The sequence below is a fragment of the Perna viridis genome, chromosome 10, assembly GCF_037379345.1.
Source record: "Perna viridis isolate PV_CMFRI_1.1 ecotype Kerala chromosome 10, ASM3737934v1, whole genome shotgun sequence".
Classification (NCBI taxonomy): Eukaryota; Metazoa; Mollusca; class Bivalvia; order Mytilida; family Mytilidae; genus Perna; species Perna viridis.
Genome location: NC_142454.1, coordinates 17,300,491 through 17,317,631, shown reverse-complemented (window position 1 = coordinate 17,317,631; position 17,141 = coordinate 17,300,491). Strand labels below are relative to the sequence as shown.

The window sequence follows — 17,141 nt, the reverse complement described above, 5'->3', positions numbered from 1 at the left end:
ATATCAATTTATAATAATAAATGTCAGAGAAAAACAATCATATAGATTGAACCTTACTCCGGCATTATACGACGGATCATTAACATTCACCAATAACGGACACAAATGGGGTTGGCACCCCCTTTTTAATGGAAAATTTGCCATTTTCATGTGTAAAAATGACACAATCGTAGCACTAACCCCGACTAGCACCCTCCTTTTCAAAGTGTCTGGATCCGCCCCTGTTCACATATTCATTAAAATGCACATACGATACTGTTACCTATAACGTATATACCGGAAAACCACGGAGAATAATGTAATGTGAAACGTCATCAGCAACTGGGACAGTTGTTCAAAACATCGTTGGAAATATGTGTTGTTCAAAATAACTAGCGACAGATAAGTCGTTACTATTTGTGGTGAACATTTTTCCATATTTTTATTTTACATGATCATGGGTAATATTCTTACTCTAATCAGCTAACACAGTCGTTCAATAATTTTGTACAACACCTGTTAGCTATCGACTTTTCAAATTTTTAATGACTCGTTAAGGCAATATAAAGATAGTTTTGAACAACTGGGCCCATGTGGCTCAGACAACAAAACAAAACACAACACGGAAAACCTCCCGAACTTAAGTATAAGTGTCTATGTATGTTCCTTCAATTGCCTAGGCTAGGGCGCTCTGCTCACAGAGCAACAGGGTTGTGTGCCCCAGGTGGTTGAATGGGGTACCCCTGGCATGCTACATGCTGAGGTTAGGCCATTGTACGGAAAACCTGACCGCAAAAACTATAGTGGTGCACCGTGTTGGGAAATATGCCATATTCCTTGCACACTAAAGAATCCTGCTGTGGTATTCTCTCGGAGTAGGAACCTTTGGGCTCCGCCACAGGAGGCTAAATTGCCCCTCCCTATTTCCGGTGGCAATCCAAATTTGTCGATCCCATTATCCTTGTGTCCCATCCCTTTTTCATGTCATCATCATTTCATGTTAATCGCCTGAATATATCTGAAATATTGCTGCTCGGGTGTTAAACTCCAACAATCAATCAATCAATCAATCGCCCATAGTTTATTACTATTCATTTACAAACTTTCCGTCAGTTTGTTGTCTTACAACATGACAAAGGCGGCCATCATATCAAATGTCAACAAAGACAAACTTGTAATTCAAAATCATCTTAACTCTTTTGTATGTATGGTACTGGTGATTAAACTTTCATTATATGAATTGTCATATTTGACAAAGAGACAAGTCCGAAACCATGAAAACTTGGAAGTGATTGCAAGTGCAAGTGAGGTGTTAACATTATTGACGTGTAGTAAGTGTATATTTTTCTGCCAGTTGTTCTGTTGCATACATGCATAAACTACTAGTACTAAAAAATAAAGTCGGGGACACTCACCAGAGCACAAAAAGGCAACTATAGATGACCATAAAGTAAGTTCATGAAGTTTCAGGCGAAACAAAATTGATTACAAAAATCCTATTTCAATTCTACGTAAAATCATTGACCCCGGGACTTCGTACAAAACTCTAATAAGATTCTAATATGCAAGAGAGAGAGAGAGAGAGAGAGAGAGAGAGAGAGAGAGAGAGAGAGAGAGAGAGAGAGAGAGAGAGAGAGAGCAGTTAAATTACACAGTGAATGTAATAAATGAATAATAAATTGGTAAGGTGTACTTCTTACTAAAGAGCTCTGCGTTTTATGACTTAAAAAAAAAAAACAAAACGAAAAGCGAAAACCTAAACAAAATGCTTCAATAAATTATTTATATGATCTACCCATCAATAGTTCCGTGTTTCAATAGTTCGTGTAGACATTCGCTTAGAGCACGATACTCTTCTATAGAATATACAACGCTACTCCCCTCAAACACAAGCAAATTTCTTTTAGGACAGAAAAAAGAAGGCAGATTCAATTCATCAATGGACGTTTGAAGTCTTCTTAGAATTCGTTTCGCCCAATCTAAAGATATTGAAGTTGAAAGTTGATTCTTCGACACTTTAAGCGTTTGGTCTTGAGCGCTTTCTGCGGCTTCGATTTCATGTAAAAAACAGGTTTTCACTCTGTAAGTTGTAATAAAATCAGAAGAATAACCGTTATTGTCTGCGTCGATTATCGTTGGAAAGTAGGTTGACTGTATCAAAGCCTTGACGAGAATGTAGCCCTTAATAACACAGCTAGGATAACGTTTGATGTTTTCCTGCTCCCAATCGGCGAATGACAATCTGAAGTATGGAGTCCAGTCTGGAACAAAGTTTTCATCTGGAGTTTTCATAACAACTGAAATATGTTTCTTTTTGTGTTCCATCATAGTATTAAACAAGGATGATCCGGTATCAATATATTCTGGAAACCAGTTCTCTATGATTATTTCCGGGACTATGTCCACGCTGATTGCTAAAAGTTTCATGATTGGTCCAACCCATGTGAACTGTAAACATGATAAACTACCCTCACTAACATCAAGTAGTTCAGAGATGTATAAATTTCTGAACTTATCTCTTGATTTATCACTGAATATTTTCATTAGACCTTCGTTGATGATAGAGTAAAACGCACGGTTCAGTTTAGCACTCTCTAGATAGCCATCTGTATCCACGTACTGCTGCAATGTTAATTTTCTGTCGTTTTTAATTTTAAGTTTTATCACGTCGGGAGATACCGAGCTGGAGGCATCTGGAAAAAACGAACTTTGGAAACTTGAAAGTGTCCACACATAATCGTATTCATTTGGTACTCCAATTTTGGTAGTTTCGTTTTTACTTCCAGCTAGTCTGACATCGCAAGAAAATATTGGATTCTTTTCAGACGCGTATTCAGAAAGGTTCTTAATGATCTCATCGATGGTGTCATCGATAGCTTGGTATTCTGGTAAATCATAAAAATATCCCATTGATGGAGAATTCAGTATCACCGAAACAAACTTCGCTAATGACTTCTCATGAAATTTCAGATGCTCTTTCCATGAACCTAGCTCAATTTTCCAATCTACTTTATCAATGTAACTTAGGTTGGGACATTCTTCAAACATATCCGTGCCATGGTAATCTATTTTTACGTCACCAATGCGCATGCAGAGGTTAGATTCTGGGCTCGACTTGCCAACTAAGTAATCGAACTGTTCGAAATGCAACAGACGCGCCAAGTCGAGAGCCGTGATTTCCGACTTGCTTATTATATTTGCGTCTGCGCCTTTCTTAAGCAGATGTTTGATGACTACTTGCTCACGAACCCAAATAGCCCAGTGAAGAGGACTTGAATCGAAGAAATCCAAATGGTCGATATTCATATCATGATTGGACATCCAGTCTATAAGAGTAGGACCAATAGTATATCTTACACACGACCTATGCAAAGCAGTATCGCCTGTTTTTGATTTGATGGTCACATCGGCTCCCAATGATAAACATTTTTCGACAATAGAAGTGTGTATATTCTTTCTAGACACTGCTAAATGCAGGGGTGTAAAACCAAACATGTCTGTGTCGTTAATATCGAGACCATAACTGCTGAGCAGATCAATGCACTGCAGAACGAATTCTACATCACTTGTACCATTTTCTAAAACAGTGTGTAGTAGATTCCTTTTGAAAATATCAGTCGTAGTAACCTTGGCGCCTTTTTGTGCAAGTCTTTCAACAATACGAAAGTCGTGGGAATCTTCACTAGATAGAGCATACTGGAGTGGAGTTTTCCCTTTGTTGTCTCTTTCGTCAATGCATGCACAAGCATCCAGCAAACTTTTCAGCGACTCGGAAAATCCGTTGTATTCTGCACTTGCTGCCAAATAATGCAACGGCGTCTGACCAACATAATTTTTAACATTTACGTCTGCTCCTAATTTCAGAAGATACCTAATGGAATCTACGCAAGCAGCAGACGATACTAAGTGCATTATAGTATCCCCTTCCTCATCTAGTTCACAAATCCATGTTGGAAATATATCACTATGATTTCCGTACAGTATATGTATATAATCTTCACAAAAATGGTCATTATCATCAAATGCACCGTCCTCTTCGTCGGGATGAATATCAATGACCATATGAAGAAGATTCCCACCATTAATCGATTTTTGTTGTGAGTTACGGACTGTTGAAAGCAAGGACCTCAACTCTTCATTCGATAGTATCCTTTTCTGAACGATGTACGGCAATGGTGTCCGGAACATATTGTTCATTTTATCTATGTCGGCACCATACTCCAAAAAGGTTCCAATGAGGTCTGTAGCATCTTCTCTGTCAAAAACTAAAAAGAACGGAGTATTGTTTTGATAATCTGGGAAATTTGGGTCTGCGCCATTTTCTAACAAAATTTTGACTATGTCAAAGTTTGCTCTTCCTGTTGCTATATGAAACACACTATTACCAGTTTCAGTGTCAGACAGTTACGATCTGCGTTTTTCTTCAGCAATAAATTTACTTGATCTAAATCATTTTCAATTACAGCACTCACTAGTTCTACGTTTACATCCCCCATGTTAGAAAACTATATTTAAAAATCTTGATTGTATGCCGTTTAGCCAACCATGTATATACACAAGTCATATAAAGTTAAATATAGAATATTTAGTTTCACATTGATAATCTGTTATATTGCAGGATATAGATTAAAATTTTAGATATTGCTGTTGAGCTCGAAATTATCGTTTTGCTTTCTAAACTCTAATCAAAAGACCTATTTTTGCACATATGTTACCGTTCTTGATATGAATTTACTAACCTACATTAAAATGTTAACAATATTTCAATACTTAGTCCAGTAGTTCTTCATGAAAAAAAAAAACCCAATTATTGATGAACTAGAACTGAGAGTGGGCCGAGTGATACGTACATGTATACCACCCCTTGAAATAAATAAAACGCTTCAGTTTCACCAAATTTCTATTAGAAGAACGAATTTTTATTTTGCCTTACGCAGAACTAGATATGATGTTAACTTCCCTTAAAGTTTCATACACTGAACCATTTAGGAATTGTAGAAATTGGTGACGAGTCCCTTGTGGTCTAAATATAACAATGGTGGTCAAGTTTGATGCTTGATCTATGTAATCCATAACATTTTTAAGTACATATCCTACGGATGTTTGGAAGTAAAGAAGATTGGTGTCAGAGGAGAAGATTTTTAAAGAAAAGTTAAGACAGACAATGACAACGACAGACACCAAGTGATGACAAATGCCCGTATGACTTTTAAGGCCAGGCAGAGACCTATAATTAAATTTAATTACAGGTCCATGGGCCAGGTGACCTAAAAAGTTAACACCAGTAATGACATAAGTACACCAAATGAGCAAATTAAAATGCTCCTAAAAGAATTGAAAACGCACCAAGTAGCCTTATCAAAACTAAGGCAAAAATAATCTTTAAGAAAAAACAAAAGTTAACATTCCTTTGGTTTTTTAAGGGTAACTTCCAGCATCAGCAGCCAGAAGAGGAGCCATCTAAGTGACACCAATAAAGGGTTGTTGTCTGTCAAGTAGTATGTAAAATAAACAAGCACTTAAGCCAGTAGTTTCAGAAGAGTTGAACTTTTAAAACTAACCAATCAGAATTCACCATTTTTCAATTTAGTACAAGCAAAACATAATCAAGTGTCAACATTTCTGCAATGATTGGTTGAACTACAATTACATTAAATTTTACATTTAGGTTAATATGGAAATATAGTCCACAATAAGTTACATCTGATCTAAATACCAATGCTTTCTTTTCAAGAACTCTGTGTTGAGACTTGTATCCTATAACTCAGTTGGCAAAGAGGAGAATAAATATATATAATTATTTTTATCACTTTGTTGAGGAATCTGATACAAATTTGATAAATTCAGTATCTGTACGTATTTGTAAATTCTCAATGTCCTGGCAGACATTTGCACTATCTTCTCCTGCAGCAAACAACTTGGACCTTGCCTTGGACAAAAAAGTTCTCTTGGCAAAGTTTTTTCTCACATTATCAATGTTTATTTGACCTTTCTCGTCCTTCTCACATTCAATTGATTCATCTTCTTCAGGTGGTTGTACTTTATTGAACATCTCTTGCACAGCTGAAAAAGTTTTGCTAATTTCGTATTGCATACTGTTCAACAATTGGTTGATGTAACAATGATCCTCATTGGCTGGTACAAATATGACATCATCAGGCAGGACAGTGTAGAGATGCTGGAGCAATAAACAAAGCTGGTCTTTGCCACTGAAAAAAGGTGATAGTAATATAATATAAATGTTTATATTTTATTACTTTTTAAAACTTTTTCTCAGATCAAAAAGGGGTGCATGGAACACACCAAGATAAAGCTTCTGGATTTCAATTTTCATTAGTCATAGTTGTCATGGCAAATATATATTCGATAGCCAGGATAAATACACTTAGTTTAAGGACTCACTGAGTATTCCATCTAAAATAAAATGCTTGGCAGGGTACAGCTTGATGTAATAAAGGTCAAATCCTGAACAGTTATTGCAAGTATGGACACACAATTCAAACCTGATACAGCTTGGAATGTTTGATAACAATTAAATACATGACACAAGATACAAGTTTGACCAGAAGCCAAGTAGTTGCTTTTTGGCTCCTTATTCCAAAACAGTTCCAGTCAAAACCTTGTGGTACAATTTCAAAGCCATCTATTCCCTTATTATCCAGAAATCAGAAAAAATATACTTGTTTCAGGCCCCTTTGAGGCTCCTTATTCTTACTTTGCTCATGTCACCACCCCTTAATCAATCCCAGAAAAAAAATCACAATCAAAATCCTTTGGCTGTGCACACCTTCATCATGTGTAGAAATATCCTGTAAAATATTTTAGATGTAGTTCAAAAACTGTACAAGGAGATAGCTGGACAAGCCATATAGCCCTGTTTCTGAGTAAAATGACTAAGTGTAACTATCACCAATTTCCGTAATATTTCACGAAAATCAAAATCCTTTGGCCCTGCACACCTTCATCATGTGTAGAAATATCCTGTAAAATATTTTAGATGTAGTTCAAAAACTGTACAAGGAGATAGCTGGACAAGCCATATAGCCCTGTTTCTGAGTAAAATGACTAAGTGTAACTATCACCAATTTCTGTTAAATTTCACAAAAATCAAAATCCTTTGGCCGTGCACACCTTCATCATGTGTAGAAATATCCTGTAAAATATTTTAGATGTAGTTCAAAAACTGTACAAGGAGATAGCTGGACAAGCCATATAGCCCTGTTTCTGAGTAAAATGACTAAGTGTAACTATCACCAATTTCCGTAATATTTCACGAAAATCAAAATCCTTTGGCCCTGCACACCTTCATAATGTGTAGAAATATCCTGTAAAATATTTTTATAGATGTAGTTCAAAAACTGTATGAGGAGATAGCCAGACAAGCCATGATCATGTGTATTCTGGATGGACAAACGGACGGACAGGGGTAAATTAATATGCCCCTCTACAGTTTGTCATGGGGGCATAAAAATATTATGTCAATCAGCTAGTAAAGCACTGACAATTTCCTTCTCAAGGGGGGTGGGGCGTGGATTTGTTGTCAAGTTTAAAAAATTTTTTCCTTGCAAGCACTGAAACAATTAGGTTTTTTCAGCAGCAGCTATAAATATATTTGAAAATCTACATTTTCAAGTAATGAGAGAAAACTTGATAATTTATAATTTTCTCCTGTCTATGGCTGAGTAAAAAAAAAATTTCAGCTCAAATTTCGCATATATTTTTTCAAAATAACCCCTGACCCCCCTCAGCCCTCAATCTGAGTGCCTAAATTGACAGATACAAATGTACTTCAAAATCCATTTTACAAACACAAGTGATTTAATTTAAATACCAAGCATATAATACATACTTGTAATTATGGACTTAGCCCTTGAAGAACATGCTATTTAAAGGTGTTTCAAATTAATTTTAAGCAATGTCTCTACATATTTAATACGAAAATACAATAAAATTCTTTCAAATAAGATTGATGTTCATTCAAGTATTTATTATGGTAAAAATTTAAATCTTATCCAGCTGGGTGACTGACCATAATTGTTTAAGGAGAGAATTTTGTTGATTTGACCTCCGTGCACTCTGATGACACATGTTGATTTGACTTTTATTGTAACTGTCAAGTATTTATAATCTCCATGGGGGGGAGATAACAAATGGCTGCAGGGTGAGAATTCCACATTGTCACATATCTAACAGCAATGGCCTAAAGCATTAAGAGTGGAAACATGTATTTGGGTGAATATAAAGTGTTCAAAATCTCTGTAAGAAGCAGGTGAAACTTCCAAAACTTGGATGGTGCAATCTGACTAATCATGGACAGAAGATGAAATTTTCCAAGAGATGTTTTGGCAAACTGAATTATGATTTCATTGAAAAGCAATGCAAATTAACATTTCAAGGCAGATAACTCTTTACATTCTAATCTAATTTTTGTCTACATCTTCAGCATTATGTTCAGTGTCAGATGCAGAAATCAAAAAGTAGTCTTATCAAATAAAAAAACATTCATGAAAAGAAATATAATAAGAATAGGTATGGTGTTTATGTAAAAAAGACAAAAACCCAACTGACATGAAAATGTCAGCCCAAGACCACCCATTGGTCTTCAATGAATGACGAGGAAATCCTCATACCACAGGGCAGGCTGCATCCCTTACGAATGAGTCTATTCAACGCTTAAGTTAACGTAATGGGATGAGTATTGAGCCTTCTGTAGAATATTACTGTAAAACAAAGAGTGAGAGATATTCTTACATATTAATCCTCTACAAGTACATCTGTATTTGAGAGAGAGCTCATTGTATCTGTTGAAAAAATTTGTGAATGTTTTTACAAGCTTCTGATATCGAAACTTAGTAATTTTAAGGTTATATAAAGATAAAATTTACGTTAAAATCTGTTGTTACAAATATGAGCAAATCGAAACCAATTGTGATTTGTGATATGTAGACACCATATGATGGTGACAATCTAAAAATGGATAGTTTTCAATAGGGAATATAAAATCATCCTTTTTTTTGTAAATTGTAGCATTAAGTTTACCATTATCAATATGAATACTAAGATTAACATTTGCTTTATTCAAAGACAGCTCTACAGGATATATATCGTTAGTATAAATATTGAAGTCATCGTTATTTAGAGTCAAAATATCGTCCAGATATCTAAAGGTGTTATTAAATTTTTTCTACCAAATGTTGTTTGGAAGGGTCTCTATTTATTCTAACCATAAACTGTGATTCGCAACAGTACAAAAATGGGTCCGCAATAAGTGGTGCACAAATGGTCCTTGTGGGAATTTGAGTGCTGTAAGCATATAAAAAGAAGTCCAATTAACGTAGTTTTATGTTTTTCGTTACTACAGAAATTATTTTACCAGGTCTACAAACAAAGTGGAGATTGGCAAAATTGGAAGTAAATATATAGTAAAGAAAGAATTGTAACGGTAAAATCCCTATTTGAAATAGCGGAATTCCACTAAAAAGCAGAAAAAAATCATGTCTGGCTACTAAATAATGATCTAAAAGAATTTGAACAAATATATTCACATTCCGTTTTATTAAATGACCAATCAATAAGACATGTGAATTTTTTGACAAAGGAGTGATTGCAATTTCATACTCATTACATTTAAACATTTGAAAAATAAAGGTACATGTATCTTTACATCATTACAAAAGGAACTTACATTGTGTTTATTGAAAGTTACTTTATGATAACAGGTGATGCTTGAGCAGATCATGAGATGATAATCTATGATACAATGTAGAAATGAATGCAGCTTCAAATACATAAAGACTGTCATTTGAAAGCAGATTTTGTAATCCTGTCCTTATTGAAATGTCCGTATTAAGGTACGCTTGGGTTCACAGTAACAAAAATGTACATTGGACAAGTATTAAGTAATTTTTCATATTATAAATGTATTGAAATTTGTTTGGACAACTTAAAAAACTTTTTGCTGATCAATGTTTTTTCACGACTAACATTACCGGAAATGCAATATTTATAAAAAAAAAAACTTACATTGGAAGAAAATTTGTTGGTTATCATATTACTTATTCATATTCAATTTGTATGTGCTACACACACAAAAAATATTGTGGTGGCCTGTCAATTACATTGTACCTGAATTCGAACACCGTACTCAAAGAGTGTGGAAGAAGAACAATATTGACATTATAATAATAACTTCCTATCAGTACAACTTTAAATGTGATTATCTATGGAATACAAAATGACAACCTATTTTACTTGTTACTGCAGAAAGTGCACAATATTATACATGTGCTTCATGTTAATAATGTTCTCTTTCATAAAAAAATGTTCAGCTGCAATATGTGTTCCTTTGTTGTAAGAGAGTAATGTATAGGAATAATTTCCATTTTGCCTAAAATTTGAAAACATTTTACTCACTTGTAAATGTATTTATGTATTTGGAAACCTTTTCCATGTTCATTTTTCCGAATTCAATTGTACTTCCGAACCTCATTCGGAATTCCATACAATTTTCCAGCATCATTCGGAATATTTGGACTCTTTCTGAATGAAATTTTCTGAATTTCATTTGGAATTCCATACAATATTCTGAGCTTCCTTTGGAATATTTGGATTTTCCGAATGACAATTCTGAGCCAGTTCGGAGTATTCAGACTCTTCCGAATGAATTTTCCCATCTAATTCAGATTTCCGTTCAAATATTCCAAATGAAGCTTGGAATTCTGAATTATTTTTCCAAATAGACAGCAGAATTCCAAATAATTTTCCGAAATCTGTTCGGAATTTTCATCCAAGCCCTTGATTTTGGGCCTAAAATATTTTTTTAGGCCGGAAAAGTCCGAATACTCCGAACTCAATTTCCAACCTAAAAGTTCGGAATCTCCTGCTATAAGAGTTTGACCTCCAATACCAATACCCGATTTTCAACAGCAGATAAAACATTGAAAATGAGAAGAACCAGAAATAAATACACAGCACAGTTAATATGGAATTTAAAAAAATGGAATTCTGTTTAAGGTAGACAAACTCAAGTCTGCAAATATATATAGTGCTTTAGTTTGAAAATGACTTGGAATTAGAAATATTGTGAGAATGTTATGCCTTTAAATTGAATTACCTCCCTTTGAAGACATCAAACAATAATTTCATTTCTTCCTGCACAGTTACATATGATAACTAAGAGTTGTCTTCGATTTCATCAAAATCTGCTGAACAAGATATGCTTAAAAGATAAGGACAGAAAGACAAACAGACAGGGAAATTCCTATATACCCCCAAACTTTGCTTGGGAATTGATAATGAAATAAAATCAATTTTTATCCAGAATATAAGAATGCCCAGTCTGATTCATATAAACAGTTGTACTTAAATTACTTGAATATCAAATCGAAGATAAAAATACAAATCTTCTTACAATGTCATAAATGACATGTTAAAATCCATAGATTACATCTCCACCACCTTGTCAGGTTAATGTACAGTAAAGACCTATAATTAGCTTAGCATGCTTAACAGCAAGTAATGAGTGGTTGCTATAATTTGTAGAGATATTAAGCTGGTATGATAAATGCTTGACCATAAACTCAATGGATAACCAAGCCTTCACCTTTTTAAATGAGATTATGAGGTTATTCTTCGACCAAATGACAAACATGACAAAACTTGTTAGGAATGGATTACATCTCCTACAATTATTGTTTTGACAGTTTCAAAGTCTATGGTAAACTTAGAATTATTGGATGTCTGGACCCTATGGAAGTAATATAATTTCAAGGTTTGCCTAGAGAAACCAACCTATTTGTACTGAACCTCATACATTTATAACCAGCTACAAACACTAGATTTTCAAATACTTCAAATTTGTCAAAACACTTGGTTTTATTTTCCAGTACTCAATAACAACTTTGGATGATGCACAGCCATGTTGCTATCGGTGATGTATCAACTGGTGGGAATATGTGAGATTTCCTGATTTATTTCAGAAATGAATTATGTAGTTAAAAAGTGATATTTGAAGGAATTCACAGTGCATATCAGACTGTCTAGCATATTTACCCTTGACCAATACATCACCCATAACAAAGTTGTTATTTGAATACAAAGAGCTCTCTCCTTCATAGGCAAAGCCTAAAATTATATTTAAAAAAAACTCCCCTATTCACCTGCATTAAAATGTTAACTTATAAAATCCAAATTAAGCCATTTCCAACAGAACAATTTTAAGCCTTACAAGATGTCACTGAGGTTCTGTCTCAATAAATATGAAAACAACTAGAATCCTTCTGAGTCTTCCAAGACTGAAGAACATTTTATTTAGAAATGGCGAACTGTTCTAAGTTTTTCTCATAGACTGTTTTTTTTAAAAAGATCATAAAACTTTCTTAATAATGCTTAATATTTCTCCTCTAAAACAAGAAACCTGTGAGCCAATGCCCTTTAGTGATTCCACAGGTACCCCAACATAAGTATATGATCAAAATATAAAAGATAATTGTAGTGTTACAAATCTAAATTCAAATCCACAAAATAATACACCTATCTGAAGCTTGCACCAAAGTATCAAGTGACTAAAGTGACTGTAACAAGTGGTTGCAGAGAATACTTTTACAAAGAGTAATCAAGGGAACCAAGGTTATAGCGGTAATCAAAAGAATGCAATCCAGGGACAAAGACCAGACATGGAAAACAGACATACACAACAAAGAACATAAAGTAACTAAAATCATACATACAAAGTAACAAAAATAAATGAGCAACTCGGACTCCACTAAAAACTGGGAGCATGGACCAGGTGCACCGGTAGGTTGAGCGTCCTCTGCTTTTCTAGAAACACCCGCCGAGTTGCTCATAAAAAGTCAAGTCCGGGGTAGACAAACGAGGAAAGGAAAACTATGAACCGTTGAATAAATCAGTTTTCATGGTGCAGATGGATACACCATAACGATCCACGAGTTCATGATGACAACCATAAAACTTTTGTAGTGATGACTTCAATCTTGTAGCAACATAACCCTGTTCCAGAAGCCCATTTGTTAGAGTTCTAGCGCGATACAAAAAGTCTACGTAGTTTCGGCAAGCTCTGGCATAACGTATGAGTTGTGATATGAACACTCCATACACAGGTGCTGAAGGGATGTTGCCACAGATGAAAGGAAAGTTGACAATTCTGGATGAAAAGTCATCACGTTTGTCGTAAAGTTTGGTCAAAAGTTTTCCTTGACCATCGATTTCTAAGTGTAGGTTAAGGTATGAGGTTGACTTTACAATGTCTGTAGTATCCTCAATCTCAAGTTCTTTTGAGTAGAATCCCAAATTAGGATTGTTTAAAGATAATGTCATCTATATAGCGGAAACTGAGATTAAAGGATCTAGCCAAACGATATTCTTTCTTTTAGATCAAAGCAGCTATAAAGTCAGCCTCATAAGAGTGACGGAATAGGTTTGACAAATACAAAAATAGTTTGACAGACAGACAGACAAGGGTAAAACAACATACCCCTCATTCAGCTTTCAAAAATGTTGCTTATTTTACCTTGTATAAATTTTCATCTTTACATCCTTTGAGGTTCCAGAACTATTATCTAGATACAATCTGGTACCCTTTAATACTGGTTTACATTCAAAGACCATGCAGTCATATTCCTCTACCCATACTGCACCAGCTTTCTTCTGTAGCCATAGTGACAGCTGGGAGAGTGGAAATCTTGTTGATTTAACTAACATCAACATCAAAACTTGTACAAAATTCAGTGTTAGCACATCTCTCTGTAACTCTGAAAGAGAACCAAAATGAACGAAGATTTCAGAAAATGTTGAACCATGTTTTCAAAAACAAATCAAAGGAACCAATTTCGAATGGTAATTTAAAAAACATAATCCAGGGAGAAAGATTACCAATGATAAAGAAAATACACACACAAAAAGAACATGAAGTAACCAAAATGACACATACCAGTACATAGAAACCAATGTAAATGAACAACCTGTATTCCGATAAAAAGCACTGTGAATGGGCCAGGTGCACTGGTAAGGTAAGTGTCCTATATTATCTAGAAACATTCGTCAAGTTGCATATCAGATGTCTCATCCAAGGTAAACAAAACAGTAAAACAATGACACAGTAACTTTGTCAGCTACTTAATTATGAGTAAAACTAAGAGTTCTGTTAAGTACGATTGTCAATATACAAAAAATGCATGGAAACCTGTCTTTCAATAAAGACGGTAAGAAAAATATCTATGATTTAAAAATGGCAACAAAAAAAAAGAATAGAAAAACAACCTAAAAAGCTTGCATACTTTGTATTATACAGTAGGAATGATAATGGTAGATCTATAAGCTGTAAATATTAAGACCCTTTTATGAATATTTCTTGTTTCATCACCAACTTTTCTTCTTTCAATCCATGCTTATGCCACAAAGTCTAATCAACTCACCTGTAGGCTGAAAGGGATGAATTTTGGAACAGGTGTTTAGTTCAATATCGTATTTTCCCTCAACTACATCTAAGGCAGACAGAGTTGTTTCCCCTGCATGTAAAATTTCATTTATTTTATTAACACAATTATCTGCAGTTTCAATAATGTGCACTGAGATGGTAAAGTTTATCTCTGGGATTGTAGTGAAACTTGGCACATCTGTCTTACACAGGAGTACAGCAGAATGTCCAGACTCTAGCTGGTAGGTCTCGCATCCTTCAAAATTTGATATAGAAGTAGATAAAACTTTTCTTCTTTTTGATGCATTGAAAAAAATATTTTTGGTTGCTGTTAATTTTCCAAGGTCAAAGCAAGCAGAAGTGAAGGTCATTACTTGTTTACTTCCTTGACCTGTTGGTACCATTACCATAGAAACCACTTTTGAGCTGAAGAAGAAAATAAAATTCTCATTTCAACTGGAATTTGGATTATTTCTACTAGTTTAATCTCATAATTTGAAACCCTACTTACAACAGTACATGTACTGTTGTAGAAGTTGAAGTTGAAAAAACAGACCTAATTTATCATGTGATTATACTATGTTAAATCAAAACTTGCCACATAAATAAACATGCAAGTAGCAGCAGGTTAATCTTTTCATGGATAAACTGGCTCCATACCACCATCTATTCATCTATTTATAAATATGGATGACTTTTTTTTAAACAATGCATTAGCATACAGAGATTTTCCATACATAGAGAGATAGTATGCACTGTTTATTTGTTGACTGGTGCTCATCTACTGATGCACCTGGTCCAACTGCTCCCAGTTTTAGTGGATTCCAGGTTGCTCATTTACTTTTGTTTCTTTGTATGTGTTATTTTGGTTATTTCATGTTTTTTGTTGTGTTTGTCTATTTTCCCAGTCTAGTCTTTATATTTGGAGTATATTCTTTTGATTACATCTCTAATTTTGGTTCCATTGATTACTCTTTGATGATTATAGTTGATGCTTTAAAAAATTTGGATGATAGTAATGATAAACAGCTGTGAACATGACATGTTTATACAGCTGTGATAACAATCAAAGGCAAAAGCCAGCTTCCCTCCAAAATGAAATATTTTATAACAAGATGATTATGTCAATGAGACAACAATCACATCGGAATGAAAAATGTCAGCTCAAGGACGCCCATGGGTCTTCAATGATGAGGAAACTCTTACACCACAGGGCAGACTGCAGCTGGCCCAAAAACAATATTATACACAGGTACAGCGAAAAAGTGTTGCTCTTATGGACTCTAGCAAAATGAAAGTAAACTGAAAGTGAAAACAAAACTATACATACAAAGGCCAGAAATTCCTGACATGGGATTGCACTGAAAAAATAATGACACATTTGAAGTACCATATTTTGGTGTGTATAATGTGCATATTTTTATATAGAAATCATTTCCAAAACATGGGGGTGTATATTATGCATTAATATATAAGATTTGGCAAAAAAATAACAGATTTTCGTAAGAGAAAAGAGATTCCATAATGTTAACAACAAATCGGAAGTGAAATGTTACTGAAAGAAAGTTTATGTTATCATCAAATTCATCTTTAAGTATTAAATTTTAAATGATATTTTCTTCAAATCAAGTTTAAATGTCTTAATAACATGTAGTGAGGAGGGAACCTGATGAAATATTTAAGATTATGATACAAGCACCAAATTTTGCACACATATTCTTCAATGTATGCTCTTTCAAATGAAATCGTGAGCCACTTCAATTTCGCCATATTATAAGATTGCCGCCACTTTTTTACATGTCGGTCAAAACCTAATTCCCATTCGCACAAGAATGGTCTTTATGTCAAGGTGATTTACGATATTGTCATCATTCAAATTATTTTTGGAATAGAAATTGTCCTAGGATATTAAGAATATCCTAATTTATCCGCGAAAGGTTTTTTTCTTATGCGCATGTGCCAATTTTGCCGAATAAAATCAAGGTATGTTAATCTATTACATGGTAGGTCAATAAAATGTGCTCGCCATTTTTACACAATTGTGCTCATACAGATTTTGAACCCTCTGTATATAAATGTGTGTGTATAAAATACCACTTTAGGTATCATAAAACATTTTTGTTGTTGTGAAATGCCAAAAATATGAAAAATGAAAATTTTCGGATTGATAATTTTTCCCAATATTTTTCAAAATGGGTAATTTTACCTCAAATGGTTATAGTAATGCCGTTTAAATAATACATATGACAGTAAGACGTTTGTTCTTTAAGTTAGAATGCTTTTAATTGTTTGGTAATGCGCATATGAATGTTCGATGAAAAACTTTTTTACAACAACTTTTTACAACTGCATAATGCTCTGTACTGCAATCTGGATTGGTAGCGCTTACAATTTCCAGAGCATAGCTGCCTGTATCTGTACTTCAAAGGTCTTGGCATGATGCCACTATTTGCGGCAGTGAAGTCCAATATCGCACCCACACATTGTCTTGCCATTGCCAATCACATCTATCTGGAGGCGGTAGTTCCATCATCCGATTCAAAGTATGACCTGCTTGCAATACATCTCTTTTTATACACACTATCAATACAGCTTTGGATGGTGGGATAACGTTATAAGGCTTTCGCTTTCTTGCAAAAAGAGCAACCGTTGTTTGTTTTTTGATTGGGGTGGTCATACATAATTACGTTGAGTGATTCAATAATGACACAATCAGAACCAATTTTAT

General features: G+C 34.4%; 2 protein-coding genes across 2 annotated transcripts in view; both read right to left on the bottom strand.

Moving 5' to 3' along the window:
* Positions 1 to 1,742: 1,742 nt before the first annotated feature.
* LOC148604766 (uncharacterized) lies at positions 1,743 to 4,996 on the bottom strand. The gene has a single exon (XM_088547677.1). It carries the CDS (start codon positions 4,174 to 4,176, stop codon positions 1,771 to 1,773), a length of 2,406 nt encoding a protein of 801 aa, XP_088403803.1. The 5' UTR covers positions 4,177 to 4,996; the 3' UTR covers positions 1,743 to 1,770.
* A 514-nt stretch (positions 4,997 to 5,510) lies between these two features.
* The window catches only part of LOC148604765 (uncharacterized), a 28,062-nt gene continuing 16,431 nt past the window's right edge, over positions 5,511 to 17,141 (bottom strand). Inside the window, exons 7-9 of the mRNA XM_088547676.1 lie at positions 14,412 to 14,839; positions 13,508 to 13,748; positions 5,511 to 6,188 (exon numbers count right to left, since the gene is read on the bottom strand). Of these exons, the coding sequence (XP_088403802.1) occupies positions 5,786 to 6,188; positions 13,508 to 13,748; positions 14,412 to 14,839 (1,072 nt within the window). The 3' untranslated portion in view covers positions 5,511 to 5,785. The remainder of the gene's footprint in view (positions 6,189 to 13,507; positions 13,749 to 14,411; positions 14,840 to 17,141) is intronic.